The 15184-nt window shown below is 42.1% G+C and overlaps 1 protein-coding gene across 1 annotated transcript in view; it reads right to left on the minus strand.

Moving 5' to 3' along the window:
• Positions 1 to 10612: 10612 nt before the first annotated feature.
• LOC147706734 (uncharacterized) overlaps positions 10613 to 15184 on the minus strand; it is a 45914-nt gene continuing 41342 nt past the window's right edge. The window contains exon 3 of the mRNA XM_086925874.1: positions 10613 to 13731. Within this exon, the coding sequence (XP_086782000.1) occupies positions 10893 to 13457 (2565 nt within the window). The 5' untranslated portion in view covers positions 13458 to 13731 and the 3' untranslated portion in view covers positions 10613 to 10892. The remainder of the gene's footprint in view (positions 13732 to 15184) is intronic.

Below are 15184 nucleotides of genomic sequence, written 5' to 3' on the forward strand. Positions count from 1 at the left end.
CGACTCCGACCCACATCCACAGCAAAGTTGAGACCCGTGGCGGACACGAGAGACGTGGGACCGGACACCCTGGACAACCTGCACTTTGCTAACAGTGCAACTACAGAGGCAACCTCGAAGTTGTGCATTGGGGTTTGAGAAGCCCCAGACCCGTGCGCCATTCGCACCAAAGCTCAGCCCTCCACACTCCACGAGTGCCGCTTGGGGCCTGCTCCTGCATTTCAACTCGACGCTTCTTCCCGGTTGCTAGCCCGTTAGCTAGTGAGCCCTCTGAAGACTAACCTTTGAATTTACACCGCTGGCTTGGTTGCTCCAGGCTTGCCCCAGCTTCCCTCCAAAGGAGAAACTCCCCAGACCTTGCTGGTCTGATCTTCACTTCCTGCATGGATTGCGGTTACAAAGGCGTGTTGGGTCCAGTTCGGATACCGACACCGCAGTCAACTAGATCCTACGTGGGACAGCTCAAATCCAGCTCCTTCCCGTCGTCAACGCCTCCTGGTCCTCGTGGCTGCAGAGACAAGCTTCACCTCTTCACCTGAAATCAACTCGACATCGCCTGGTTCCTTCTTGGTTCCTTCCTGGTCACTGGCTAGTGACCCAGACTCTGTCCCCTCTGCTTTCAGGTTCTTCTGGTCTCCGATCCACCCGGGGATCCACCCGGCCATTTTTCCTCTGGTCGCCTGCAGCACTTCGTTGCAGATCTCCATAGAAAAAATTGACGAAACCCGACACGAAAAGACACCTATGCACCCGGCTTCCCTGGGTGAGGTAACTCGAGCACTCCGGTGCTCCCGTGGGTGTTGACTCTAGAAGTGTCCTAGTTTTAAGGAGTTTTACCGCAGTCCATCCGGAAGTGTACTTAATCAGTAACTTTGTAACTTCTTCGTTCTCCATTATAAGTCAATGGTAACTCGCGACTGTGTTTGGACACTACACGCGTCTCCCATGGGTCTCCTACTTCCTAACCCATGGTTGTCTAGTGTAGCCCCAGCGATTCCCTAGGCCTATCCACTATTCCTGAAGTGGTTCCTATACCACTTACTTATTATAGGGTTTGTGAGGCCCCTAGGGCAGAACTGTATTTGTGCAACTTATAATATGCATAATGGGTAACTTGTGATGTATTTCGATCTCTGACCTCATAAAGAGTTCAGAGGGGTTGTGTTAGAAATAAATACATAAATATTTGATATATACCTTGTGTGTTGTCCTTTCATTTGGTACTCAAGGGATTATAATTGGTAAAACATATTGCTTCACATGCTCTCTGAGGTTTTAGCCTTAGACTGCTGGTCCATGCTACCACTAGGATAGCTTGTTTATAAGGTTGACTTTACAACCACCATTAATAAGGGTCGTTTAGACCGGTGCAAGGTGCCCACTAGAATAGTGGACATCATATGCCAGGCTAACTTCTCACAGGATGCTCCCAATATGAGAACAAGAGCCTCATAAGTATGCCAAGTATAGTTGACAGAACGTTCATCATACCCATGCATAGAGACAGGTAGTGAACAATGGAGTGTCTGCACAACCAGCCAGGTAATATACAACCGGTCAACGTTGAAGAACTAGACAAACGGCAAAGAGCATTGGAAAGTATTACTAAAACGAATGTCACTGTAAATACTGAAATGTGTCATAAACCAGTGACTCTGCCCCTAACCACTCCATCACTTGGCATACCAGGGGGCCACATTCTTTGGGCACTTTGGTGACTCGGTTTTTCATTTCAGCTTAAGTACCCAAAGGGAATGATAGTCTGAGCGTAGATATTAACATTTTATTCAATTGTTTCTAGACATCTGAGGAATGTTACTGTTTAATAAATCTGCACAGTGTCATACGTCTGGGTGCACGCCAATAGAACCGGATTTAAAAAGTAATTCTTACTGTCGTATATATAATTTCTGTTGAACTAAATTTATAACAGTGAGTCCTTGCGAACTGAGTGTCCACATTAATTTCTTTAATACCACACCTCGGTCTGGATTATGCAGTTGAAACCTACTTGCAGTGACACCATTTTGTTGGTCATTTAGTTTCACTCTGCTTTAACCTATTCCAAGAAAACCAACATTAAAGCTCTTCAATTCTCTCACAGAAAGTGAAAGTTGGATAGAAATAGTACAATTTCCATTAACATGGGAACAAACATTGAATCACGTACCCTGTGAGTCCTTGTAACTTGCCCTACAAGCCTTGTCTGGGTTGGGGGACGGGATACCGGGTGGAGAGAAAACAGCTGGCAATACAGCCAGCAGCGAACACGCAGGATGAACCATCTGAAGTCCAACCGCTTCTTCCGCCATAGTGCCTGCATATATTTGTAGACACCCATCCTGGATTACTCTGAGGCACACCAACCAAAAAAAGGTATAGCGATGGCATAAGACTTCGCTCGGAAAAGAGAAAGGTAACAACTGCTTAAAAAATACTTTTCACTACCAAATAAAGGAATGTACTTGTCTCTGTGCCCCTTTGTCTGTAATCTGAGTACCTCTGGGGTATTTTTGAATGCACTCCTCTAATGAGCGTTCCCGCAGAGCAGAGCAGCCTTTGGCAACTGCGGGCTACATTTCGCCTTGAATGTCCTGCTCCCCTTGGGAAAGTGCTCAGTGAAGATGGTGCCTTTGTTCTTTCAAAAAGAAAATGGAGCAGTTATTGCTCAGATCCTTGAAGGTAAGCGCATGTGATCTCCGAGAGCAAAGGAGACCAACACCGACCGGAAAACACCCTCGAATCAGCCCCGCCTTTACCCTGCCCCATCTCCAATGAGGGCTGCCGCAGAGATGACTTCGGCTCAGTGTTCGAGCCTCAGTGGCGGCTCAACATCCTGTGAACTTGGGCAAATCACGTAATTGCCCCCATGCCCATGCTATACAATTACTCTATAATTCTACAAATGTACATGAAAAAGCAGTGAGAGGCTCTAATGTAAATTAAACAAGCTTGGTCAATGCAAGAAAATATGCTACAGCCAATAGCACTGGAGGAAAAGTATGTGGCCTGCACAGGAACCAAAGAAAAGGCAGGTAAGAGAGGGGGCAAGATTTTAACCTTTTACAGGCGATACCTAAAAAACAAGCCCAATCCCCCCCAAAAAGGAAGCCTAAACCAAGCAAATATCCCACAAGCAACTGAGCTGGAGCCATGGTGGGGGAGACAACAGAAAAAAAGGCAGCAGTAATCAGACCCCCCAGGATATTGTGGCATGTATTTGCAAATTTAGCGGCACAAATATGGAAATTTAGCGGCACAAATATGGAAATTTACCAGCATTTTTGTGGCACTTTATTTTACTCATAATCATTCGTTTTCAGCCTTAAATCAATGGAAACTGTTTTAGCAGAGTATTCCACTTGGAAATAGACCTGTTTAAAGTTCTGCAGCTCTACGGAAGCACAGCTCCAATCCTAACCTTGTGCCTGCCGAGAGCCCTTTTTTGCAACCGAAAAAGTACATATCGCGGTTGTCGTGCAACCGAGCTGATTTAGCTATTTTTTTCGTGAATCGCGAAATGCAGGGGTTCTCGCTAAAGCGGTCTGTAGGCGAGACCAAAAAAAATAAAACACTAGGGGTTTCCCTATTGTTCTAAAATACTTTTAGAGTGATTCCCTCTTATATTTGCAGTTTCAATTCATATTTCAAGGGTTAAAGAAAATGCCTGATTTCCCTGAATTTCTCTATTTTGTTTTAACCGTCTTGAAAAAGAAATGATGGGCAGGCGGGTAAGGTCCTCTCCTCGCTTTCTGGGCAGCAGTGAAATGCTAGTCAAATTCAGCATAGGATTAAGTTAATCCCTGAGGGGCTAGCACTGGCCTACATCCACTATTAAGTGTCTTTATCAATCAGCCGGTCCTCTTAAGGAAGACTATAATATGCGTGACAATTCTGTCAGGTGCGGGGATGCGGGAACATTGCTAAACAGGCGTTAGTATAACACTTGATGAGTGATGCTTGACAGGACTGCTTAGCCGCTGATCCACAATTTCGCTGTGTGTCGTCCTAAACAGCATCATTATCAATGTATTACCAGAATCATTTGTAAAGTTACAACTTTTCAGCTCTCACCTTATTCCAAAAGAGAGTAGTACGTTTGATTGGAAGAATATCATATAAACCATTATACTAATAATATAAATGTTTTTAAAAGTGCCATACATTAAAACGAATATATTAAGGCAATAAAGAACTAGGTATGCTTAGAGCAGTCACAGTAGGCAGCAAATTTGTAGTTACAGAATAAAAAGTCATGGGGGGGGGGGTGTTTGAGGGGCACGACTTGTCTGCACTTTTTAATTTAGAAAAACAGTTTCCCCACGTTTTGCGAAAGACAACTGTCATGGGTCGGTTAATTTCAACTGCTGAAATTCTCCAGCTGAAGTGTAAGGCAGGACGTATCCTGTGCTGTGAAACTAAGGTCAGAGGTAGACAGCTAAACAAACCTTCTTGCCTGGGTGCCTGCTTGCCTGAAAGAAATGTAAATGTGTGTAACTGGTCAGTCTGCAAACATAAAGGATGCTTAGAAGCTAGTATTGGCTTTAATGTACGGAATAACTTGAAGCTTTCTGATGATTCGTTTTCTGTGGTATTTTAAGAAACCTATATAGGTATGACTGTCAGGTGACAGTCATACCTATATGGGACGGCAGGCACCCCATGCCAGTGCAACTGATGTGACGCACCTGACAGAGCAGCTGCCATGTTGTCTTTACTGTCTTAAAAACAGAGAACACCTGTGCTTTGAATTTCCCGCCTCGTGCCTACACGACACAGCATGGGCTCTGATTACAGGTCTGTTCCCCTCACCTGGCACCTACCCGGGATACGAACCCTCACCTGTTGCGGACCTTCCAGTGCCATACCTTCACCCAGTTCCATGCTTCCAGGGCACCGACCCGTCTGGTTCTCTCGAAGGTGACAATGTTAGCAACCAAGAAAGCTCAGCAGGTTGAGCACTTGCTTTAGAGCTATGTTTTCAACTTGGAGGTTCAAGTCTAGACACTCCAGCTCAACTGATTTCCTTCGTTTTCAAATAAATAAGGTGAGTGTAATTAACTCTGGTGATAGGAAAATGTTTCTCACAGTGCTGTAAAACAGCAAAACTGCAGTTTACCATGTGTTTCAGTTTAACAAGGGGAGCAGGCAAGGCACGGGACTTATGCAATTTATTGAGAAAATCAAATTATCTAGTCACAAAATGATCCTTGGATGAACCTGAAAGAAGATTCCACCCTATCAGATATACTTCCTCAACAGTGGTCTCTCCTTTTCTCTTCACTGTGTTTAAGGCCTCCCCTCTGCAGTTTCCCTGGACCTCGTGACATCACTTCTGGTGCCGCTGGGGAGGCAGGGGCCTTTCAAGTGTATATTAAATGTGTTTTATTTAGTCTTCGTTTGAAATAAATTACATTTTAATTGTACGTCTTATTCTGAAAACTTGCTTGCACAGTGCCCCTTACATTTTACAAGTTAAATGTGTTTTACTGGGACACATCCGCATGTCTGTTTGTCCAGTTCCTCCCCTCGAGTACTGCCCATTAAACCGCGTCACCCCTTTTTAAGAAATGCAATATTCAACACGTAATTGTGCTCAAACAGTAAATATTATTATCAACAGAAGGGGCCAGTCTTTGAGTATCGCCTCAGGAGACTTGTAGTTCGAACCCCGTGCAATGCTAGCTGCTCTGTCAAGCCGTCCTTAGTGCGTCTGTAGATGTGGTTTCTGTCGGTCTAATTGTTAACAATTGAAAACTGTCCTTTGCCGACCTCTGCTATCATCCCGGGGATACTGAGTGCGGTCGCACTCTTTCTCTTTGATGACTGTTCCACACAGCATGCGCTCTTCTGAGGGGGCCTAGCCTAGCCAGTGAGCATCATGGTCCCTAAATGCATTCGATATGAGCCCCAGCTGCTATTCTATTTTAAGGCTGTACGGAGACACGTAGTGACATGTTTGTGTACAGCCAATAAGAAGCAATCATTTTTTTATGCCTGCCCGGAGACCTTTTTTTGCTGGCCGATATAGCAAATATCGCGGCCATTGCACTACCCAGCTGATTTCGCGATTTTTTCGTGAATCGCGAAATCACAAAATGCTGGAGGGTCTAAGTAATACAACTATGGCATTAAAAGGAGGTTGGAGGAAGAATGCTATATTTGAATGTAAGCAGCTAGGACGCTGAAGCTAAACACAAACAGTAACAGAGCAGGAAACCACTAAATAATAGTCCCCCAAAGAACAGAAAAAGAACCATAGCGGTATAAGACAGTGGGAGGAACACAAGAGAGAAAGGAGGGACAAAGAGGCAGGACTGACCACTATCAAGCAAGGATTTTCAAAGGAAACTGACAGACAAATGAAAAGCATTGCCAAGAAAGGGGATGGACTAGAAGTACATAGACAGATTACAGCAGGTCTCAAACAGACAGTGCATGCACGGTCTAGCTTGACCTAAAAAAAAGTGTTATGAACTTCTAAGAGTGTCAAAGCCACAATTACAGGCATTGTGATTAGAAGGAAATGTTCCTTTTCTTCTCTGGAAAACACCTCCAAGGATCTATAGAGGCAGGTTCAACACGCAGTCAAGAAGAACTAGAGATTTAGGTATTACAGAAGACCAGCTGCAAACCCATCCCGGAACTCTTCCAGGGAATATACCATTGATCCACGTCCTAACTCAAGCAATCAAACAAACCCACAAGTAGTGCTCCTTGCTGCTATTTCAATGGATCCACCAGAATAGTACAGCAAAGACTGGAAAATATTCCAGACTGTGAAATAAAGGCAGAAGATCTCACTGAACTATTGTTCTTGTTTTGTGAGTGGGGGGGTCAGAAAACCATGGGAGAACTCTTGTAGCTATACCGCTTCCTCAACCACACAGACCAGAGAAACTGGTGTAAACAAAGTCTGTTGGCACCATGCAGATGTAAAGAAGTAAAAGCATGATGCCTATACCACACACAGAGAATATTAGAAATATTTAGTGGATCTAGTTGTCAAAGTCATTCCTCCAAGACAACCACACAATAGTGAGAATGTGTGGTGGTAGAATGGGCCACTCTGGCATGGGTTGGAGCTGTGCACAGTCAGTCCCATTTGCACTTCAGAGACATTGTCTCAGTACACAAAGAGCTCCAAACTAGGCCACTGTGATTCAAGACACCCAGATACCAGGGCAGAGAGGCATGAAGTTCCACAATTTTCTGGAGCTCCAAACGTTTTATCCACTTTAAAGTGGGCACCAGGTATAAAAATATGGCCATAAGAACTACTCTTCAGTTCACTTCTGGACCCGGGAAAGGACTTTGAGGCCTGCCCTGCTGCCTGTGGCCTGCTGTGTACTTTAGCAGACTGCCCTGCTGCTACAAGATGTGCCCTGCTCCTTCATACCTTCTTACTTGCTTGAACCCAGGACTACCAGAGCAACTCCAAGGGCTAGTATGCTGACCTCCTGATCAGAGCTTCTTAGAGAGAAAAGGCTCCAACCATCTTGAAATGTTAAATGTTATGTTAAATGAATTTAGAGAGAGCTCAGGTTACCCGCAGGAGTCCTGGCATTAGCCCAGATTTGAACAAGAACGGTTCAGGACCAGGACCTAGATGTTAAATAGCCAGGGTTCCAACTACTTTCTGAAAGTAAGCAGATTAGGGGAGGATATGATGTGGAAAGGCAATGAGTTCCATAATGAAACTTCTACCTCCCTAGTTAGTTCTCTTGAATCTGGGAACTTCCAAGGAGCGAAGTGTTCTGTTAGGTTTGTACCTAATTACACCTGGACTGAGCCTGAGTGAGTCGTGAACCTCCAAAGGGTTGCCCCTCCAGACCTGGACTCTTGGAAGTGGTGCTGAAGGTGCCTAGATGACAAAAGGCTGAAACCTGGGACTTAAAAAATGTCCTGCCAAAAAGTGCCCTGAGAACTGGGAGTAGACCAGAATATACTGGAGACTAATTTAGAACGTAGAAATCCTCACAGTGACTTTGCCCAGCAGCTAACAATGAGGATGTCCCGCAGACACTCAATGCTGATTTGCCCTGCTAAAATTTTCATTCACAGACATTGTCCTTCAAAATTTCGTCCAAGTCCGAAGCTAAGCTGAGACTGGATCCAATTCACTCCTTGTATCTGAACAAGTTTCATCACAATCTTTCAACTTGCCAATAGTTGGCGCGTTGTTCTTTCAGGACCGATTTTTCACTTAAAATGTATTACTTCAGTTCTACAGATTAGATTTTGGTCATTGTGGTGTCAAATGACATTTCATTTTCCTCTATCTTTCTAGGCTGGTTTGGGATTCTTCGTGTTGTGGTTTTTCACTTTACAAATTGTTTTTAAGTGAAGCCTGACTGCTTTTGGGCCAAACTACCAGAGGAGTAAGCACACATTTATTTGGTAACATGTGTTCACCCCAACGAGGATTGTGGCTGTTGATTGAAAAAAAACACACCACCTTCAACCATTAACCAACTTTTTCACACTGACATTTTTGTGAGAGAAGAGCTGAAAAAACTAACACGTAGTTATGGAATTTAATGAAATAAGAGAAAAAGTATATTGACATAATTTCAAAATGAATAAAAAAATCTACAAACACACTAGCAATGAACATACCTAAAAGTAAATAAACTTCTATAAATCAACATTGAATATATATGAGCTACTCAAAAGAGAAGTGAATACAAAAGGGAAAATTTGTCTATGTCCATATAAAAAAAAGTGTGGCCTGCTCTTTTCTCCTGCAAACTAACACAAATCAGAAAGGAAATGGAAAGTGTCTGAAGAATGGATAGATTTCAGCCTCTATCCACTGCATACCATACCGAATATTTAGGAAAGATTGGAAGACAGATTGGTTGACGCAATCTCCAAGAAATTTGGGTGCAAACTCGAAGCACCACATTTTTTGCTGTGAAAACTTCAGAAACCTTTGGATTTCTAAAATCTGTGTATCAAAAGATTGATTAAGTCTAGTCTTATTCTATGGTCTTACCTAAGCAATTACTTTCAATTGAAAGCCTGGCCAAACACAGGATATTGATATGTTGCGTTCTATGTGGTAGAATCGCCAAGATGGAATTTATTTAGTTGAAATTTCTTGACAGAAAAGCAGAAAGAAGACACTTGAAATAAACAGCCTAATTTCAGAAGGCAAGTTCTATAATGAATTTGTATTGTATTTTCTAAAATTCTATGGGATGCAACTTTACAATTATGTGAAAATTGCTGCAGCGACACAATCGCATAATTCCAGTGGCCCTAACCATAATTTAAAAAAAGTTAAGTAATATTTGAATTAATCTCAGACACTGGTGATCATGCAGGTTAACATTCCAAATAATTGTTTTTCACCCACGGTCTCACTCTAGACAGTGTGCCTTGCTCCCCTTTGTAGAGTGGCAAGGGGATTAAAAAAGAAAAATGAACTGGATTAAAAAAGAAAGATGAACTTGAATGCTGCCTATTAATTACCAGGTGCTGAGATTTCCTCAAGCACACCACCCATCAGCTATTTGTGTTAGAATTATAGTATCTGAGCGATTCTCTTTTACAGTTTTGTGGAAAACAACTTTTTATTGGCTAGGGAAGGATGGCCATTATAATTGCCACTTCTTGCTTTTATTTTGACTAGGTCATGACCCTCAATGCCTGTCTCTTCCGCAAGAGTTATAACGGTTACATATTCTCCAATGGTTGAGACAAATACAATATTCTGCCCAAAGAAAATTATCAAGTGTGAGAGTCCACTCCTTTCTGAGTTAAAACCTGCATTTAATCAATTTCCATATTTTTTTTACCTCTAGTTGTGCGAAGCCCCTGGCTTGGGCAGCAATTAATGGTCTTTGTATATAGAACGTCGTTTTTCGCAGCATGGCACTAAGGGGAGCACTTCTGATCAACATGTGATTGCTCTAAGAAGGCATGACATTTATGCATTTTTTAAATCTAAGATTTATTTTCTGTAGCTCAGTTTTCTAACCTTTTAGCGGTTGTTTAATGCTTCTGTTGACTGTTTTTCCTTGGATTGAAGGCCTTTCCGTAATGTCTCATTTTGCATAGCACATGCGCAGGTTTACCAATGCAAGTAGCAATATATATATATATATATATATATATATATACACACACACACACACACATCTCTCTCTAGAACAGTGGTCTTCAAACTTTTAAATTCCCCGCCCAGTGTAGAAAAACAGTTCGCCGGGTCCCCCCTCAAAATATTTCACAATTATTCTATTTAACTGGCAATGTTTAAATATGTCTAGACTTATTTAAACATTGCAGCTAAGTTCTGTCACTGTTTTAGAAATGCAAACAAATACATGATTTCCAAACATGCTATTCAGGTGAGGCAGGCCTTGCTAATGTGCAAAGGATCCACAGCGTGGTTATTCGAAATGGTAGTGTGGATCTTGAAGAAAATGTGAAGTCCCTTCCCTTCTGACACCTTCTCCCAGCCAAGATTTAAATGACAAAGGATGTTAATGATGGCCCATTACAGACGGGCTTACTGCTGCTCATTTTTTTAGGCTGAAAACAGAGCCTAATGTTTCTTCTGGCCAGAGCCTGGCGCCCCCCCTGGCCCCGCCCCCCCAGTTTGAAGACCTCTGCTCTAGAAGTACCTTTTAAAAATGTATTTTCAAGCAGTTAGCTTTCTATAGACATATTACTGTGTTACATGAGACCTAATGATAAAAAACGATTACTTATTCAATATGTACAAGAGCGCATTAAATGATGCAGCATTTACTCTCATTTAGATACGATTGCCTGGTCATATTCAAAGCATTTATATTGTTTTTTAACGCACTGGGTTTTAAGATTTTTTCTAGCCATTTTTTCTTCTTGAAAACCTGTTTACAGTCCATGCATGTGTAGGATTTTTACCCAGTGTGAATTTTCATGTGCAATGCTAGAACCGAATTTCTTTTAAAAGCTTTCCCACACTGAACACATTTATAGGGTCTTTCATCGGAGTGGCTTCTTTGATGTTTTCTTAATGCACTTCCAGTTCTAAAAGTCTTGTCACATGCAGTACAATGGTATGGTTTTTCACCTGTGTGGATTCTCCGATGACTCACTAGGCTTCCTTTTGTCTTGAAATCCTTATTACACACCATACACTTAAATGGTTTTTCACCAGTATGATCTCTGTGATGTAGCATTAACTGCACCTTTGAAATAAAACCCTGATCACAAATGCTGCATTTATGTGGTTTTTCACCAGTGTGAATTCTCTGATGTAGCATCAGCAATGGTTTCAGCTTAAAAGTCTTATTACATTCAGTACATTCATATGGTCTTTCCATTGAGTGGGTTACACGATGTACTTTTAGGTATTGGTAAGAACTAAAAGCCTTGCCACATTCAGTACATTTATAAGGTTTTTGCTCACTGTGGGTTCTCAGGTGTAGCATTAGACATTGTTTTACTTTGAATGACTTGTCACATTCTGTACATTTAAATGGTCTTTCTTCAAAGTGGCATCTTTGATGTACCATTACTGCCCCAAGTGTCCTGAAAGCCGTGTCACATTCACTACAATTATATGGTTTTTCCCCACTGTGGATTCTCTGATGTACGTTTAGGCATCTTTTTGTCTTAAAAGCCATGTCACATTCTGTACATTTATGAGGTTTTTCACCTGTGTGGATTTTCTGGTGTCTCAGTAGGGCTCGCTTTGTCTTGAAAGCCTTTTCACATTCACCACATTCATATGGTCTGTCCTCAAAGTGGTTACTCTCATGTACCATTAGATCTCTTGTTGTTCCAAAGGTTCTGTCACATTGTGTGCATTTATATGGTTTTTCACCGATGTGGATTCGCTGATGTGCCGTTAGTGCCGATTTTAGTGCGAAAGCCTTACCACATTCAGAACATTCAAATGGTCTCTCCACAGAGTGGATACTTTCATGCAGTTTTAGAGCCGTTTTTGTTTTAAAGGAATGGTCACACTTTGTACAACCATGTGGTCGTTCATCTGTGTGGGTTCTTTGATGCACCGTTAGATTACCATTTGTTCGAAATACCTTGGCACATTTAGTACATGAATATGATTTCACCCCAGAGTGGATTTGCTGATGTACCGTAAGCGCACGTTTTAATTTGAAAGCTTTTTGACATTCGGTACATTGGTATGGTCTTTCATCAGAATGGGTTATCTGATGCAGTTTCAAACTCAGTTTTGTCTTAAAGGCCTTGCCACATTTAGTACATTTGTATGGTCTCTCCGCAGAGTGGGTTTTTTGATGCAGGATTAGATCAATTTCTGTTTTATAGAACTGGTCACACTTGGTACAAACATACATTTTTTCATCTGTGTGCGTTCTATGATGCACCATTAGACGGGCCCTTGTTCTAAATGCCTTGGCACATTCAGTACATGGATATGGTTTCACCCCGGTGTGGATTTGCTGATGTGCCATAAGCGCACGTTTTAATTTGAATGCTTTTTGACATTCGGTACATTGGTATGGTCTTTCCTCAGTGTGGGTTATCTGATGCAACATTAGCTGGTCCTTTGTTCTAAAAGCCTTGGAACATTCAGTACATGTATATGGTTTCACACCAGAGTGGATTTTCTGATGTACCCTAAGTAAACTTTTTAGTTTGAAAGCCTTTTGACATTCGGTACATTGGTATTGTCGTTCATGAGTGTGGGTCATCCGATGCATTTTTAAACATTTTTTTGTCTTAAAGGCCTTGCCACATTCAGTACATTTAAATGGTCTCTCCGCAGAGTGAGTTCTTTGATGCAGTATTAGATTAATTTCTGTTTTAAAGGAATGGTCACACTTTGTACAACTGTGTGGTCGTTCATCTGTGTGAGTTCTCTGGTGCGCCATTTGCTGGTCCTTTGTTCTAAATGCTTTGGCACATTCAGTACATGTATATGGTTTAACCTCAGAGTGTATGTGCTGATGTACCACAAGCCCAGGTTTTGATTTGAATGCTTTTTGACATTCGGTACATTGGTATGGTCTTTCATCAGTGTGGGTAATCTGATGCTGTTTTAAACCCCGTTTTGACTTGAAGGCCTTGTCACATTCAGCACATTTAAATGGTCTGTCCGCAGAGTGGGTTCTTTGATGCAGGATTAGACTCATTTCTGTTTTAAAGGACTGGTCACACTCTGTACAAATGTGTGGTCGTTCATCTGTGTGGGTTCTCTGATGCACCATTAGATTGTCCTTTGTTCTAAAAGCCTTGGAACATTCAGTACATGTATATGGTTTCACCCCAGAGTGGATTTGCTGATGTAGAGTAAGCATATGTTTTAATTTGAATGCTTTTTGACATTCTGTACATTGGTATGGTCTTTCATCAGTGTGAGTTATCTGATGCTGTTTTAAGCCCTGTTTTCTCCTAAAGGCCTTGTCGCATTCGGTACACTTATGTGGTTGCTCATCAGCGCTAGTTCTCAGATGTCCTCCTAGATGTTGCTCCATTTTCAACAAGTCCTCACATTTGTTTCATATAAAATAGAAGAAAAACGTTGCTCATTTAATTCCTTAAAGTCTGTACATTATGTGTACTCTTATCTGTTCCAATACATATACAACTGAAAAAAAGCCAAACATCTTCATACTGTGTACCAAAAAGGTGTTTTCTTGGAATATATCTGGCATTGGAAGACAACACAGTCACCACTTTCTTTATGGCAAGTCCGTCAAGCTTTTAAAAATTAAGCCAACTCCTCCCCTCTTGCTGTCTGTCGGACACCTGTTAGATTGAGAGAGAAAAAACTGCATTTCATATGAATAATATAAACATAGCTCAGTTGTAATAATGTACATGAAATCACTAACAGGAACTGACTGCATTTACAAGTCAAGCTTACTAAAACCTTGAAAAACACTGCAAAGATATGAAGGACAAAGAGGCAATTAGACATTCAATATGCCTCAAGATAGATGAACAGACACTATGCTACATGTGATTAATTAGTCCTGCCTACAACTCAAGTCTAGAATGCCTTTCCTGTTCATGTTCCGCGAAAGGAAATCTGTGCTGCAGCAAAAATGAAGCCTCATTCCCTTATGGCCCCCACCCAACATCTATACTTTTTTGCCTTGGGATTTTTTTCTCCTGCTTGGATATGGGCTAATTAGAGAGTACAGGAATTATTTCTATGGCCATCAATTTCCCATAATCACATGGGTTATAGGTTTTACACTGTAATAAGCTGAAAGGTCAGAGTGCAGCGTCAACACATGTTTGGATATGGTGGAGCTACCAATTCAAGCCATGGTCTGGTAGAGTAGAGACATAATTCCCTTTAATGCTGCAATCATCTTGAATTGAGACCCATAGGCACTTTATCAGATCGGTATGGAGGAACAGAGCGTGAAATTTAATCTCACAGTGCTAGTATGCTGTCCTTTCGCCTCCCTGCATATTTTGAAAATTGAAATGTGAATTTCAGAGCTGCAAGGTCCCAACTTGTAACAAAAAGCACTATGAATATGAAAATCATCATTCAAGGTTGTATTACTCAGAGATACAAGATAGCCTACCTCTATCAATCAAAGCCTAGAAGGGCCCCACAGCAGCATTTGGCGATTAACAAAATGCACACATTTACAAAATTGAATTGATATTCCCAATTGAGATGTCACGCAGTTGGCGGTGGCACTCAATGGCGACTCCAATATGGATGCCCCCACTTTTCAGTCAGCTCTAAAAGCTGTGGCAGGCTGGATGGCGAACAATCGGCTCCAACTTAATGCCTCTAAGACCGAGGTCATTATTTTCGGTAGGGAAAGTGAATTATGGGGAGATCAGTGGTGGCCTTCTGATCTTGGCCCTGTCCCCTCCCCTGTGACGGAGGTCAGAAACCTCGGGGTGTGGTTTGACAATAAGCTTTCTTTCACCTCCCACACAAAACGTGTGGCCGGCACTTGTTTTGGCACTCTGCAATGTCTCCGACCAATCTTTAAGTTCTTCGATGCGGAGACCAGACAGATTATTGTTCAAGCCCTGGTTCTTACCAGACTGGACTATGCTAGCTCCCTGTTTCTGGGCCTAAACCAGGCTGAGCTATCTCGCCTTCAGAGGGTTCAGAATGCGGCGGCCAGGATGCTTGTTGGCCTTCCAAAGTTTGTCTCGGCCCGTCGGACCATTCAGGATCTCCATTGGCTGCCAGTGGGTCAGAGAATTAAATTTAAAGCTTTGT

The sequence above is a fragment of the Lissotriton vulgaris genome, chromosome 6 (genome assembly GCF_964263255.1).
Source record: "Lissotriton vulgaris chromosome 6, aLisVul1.2, whole genome shotgun sequence".
NCBI lineage: Eukaryota > Metazoa > Chordata > Amphibia > Caudata > Salamandridae > Lissotriton > Lissotriton vulgaris.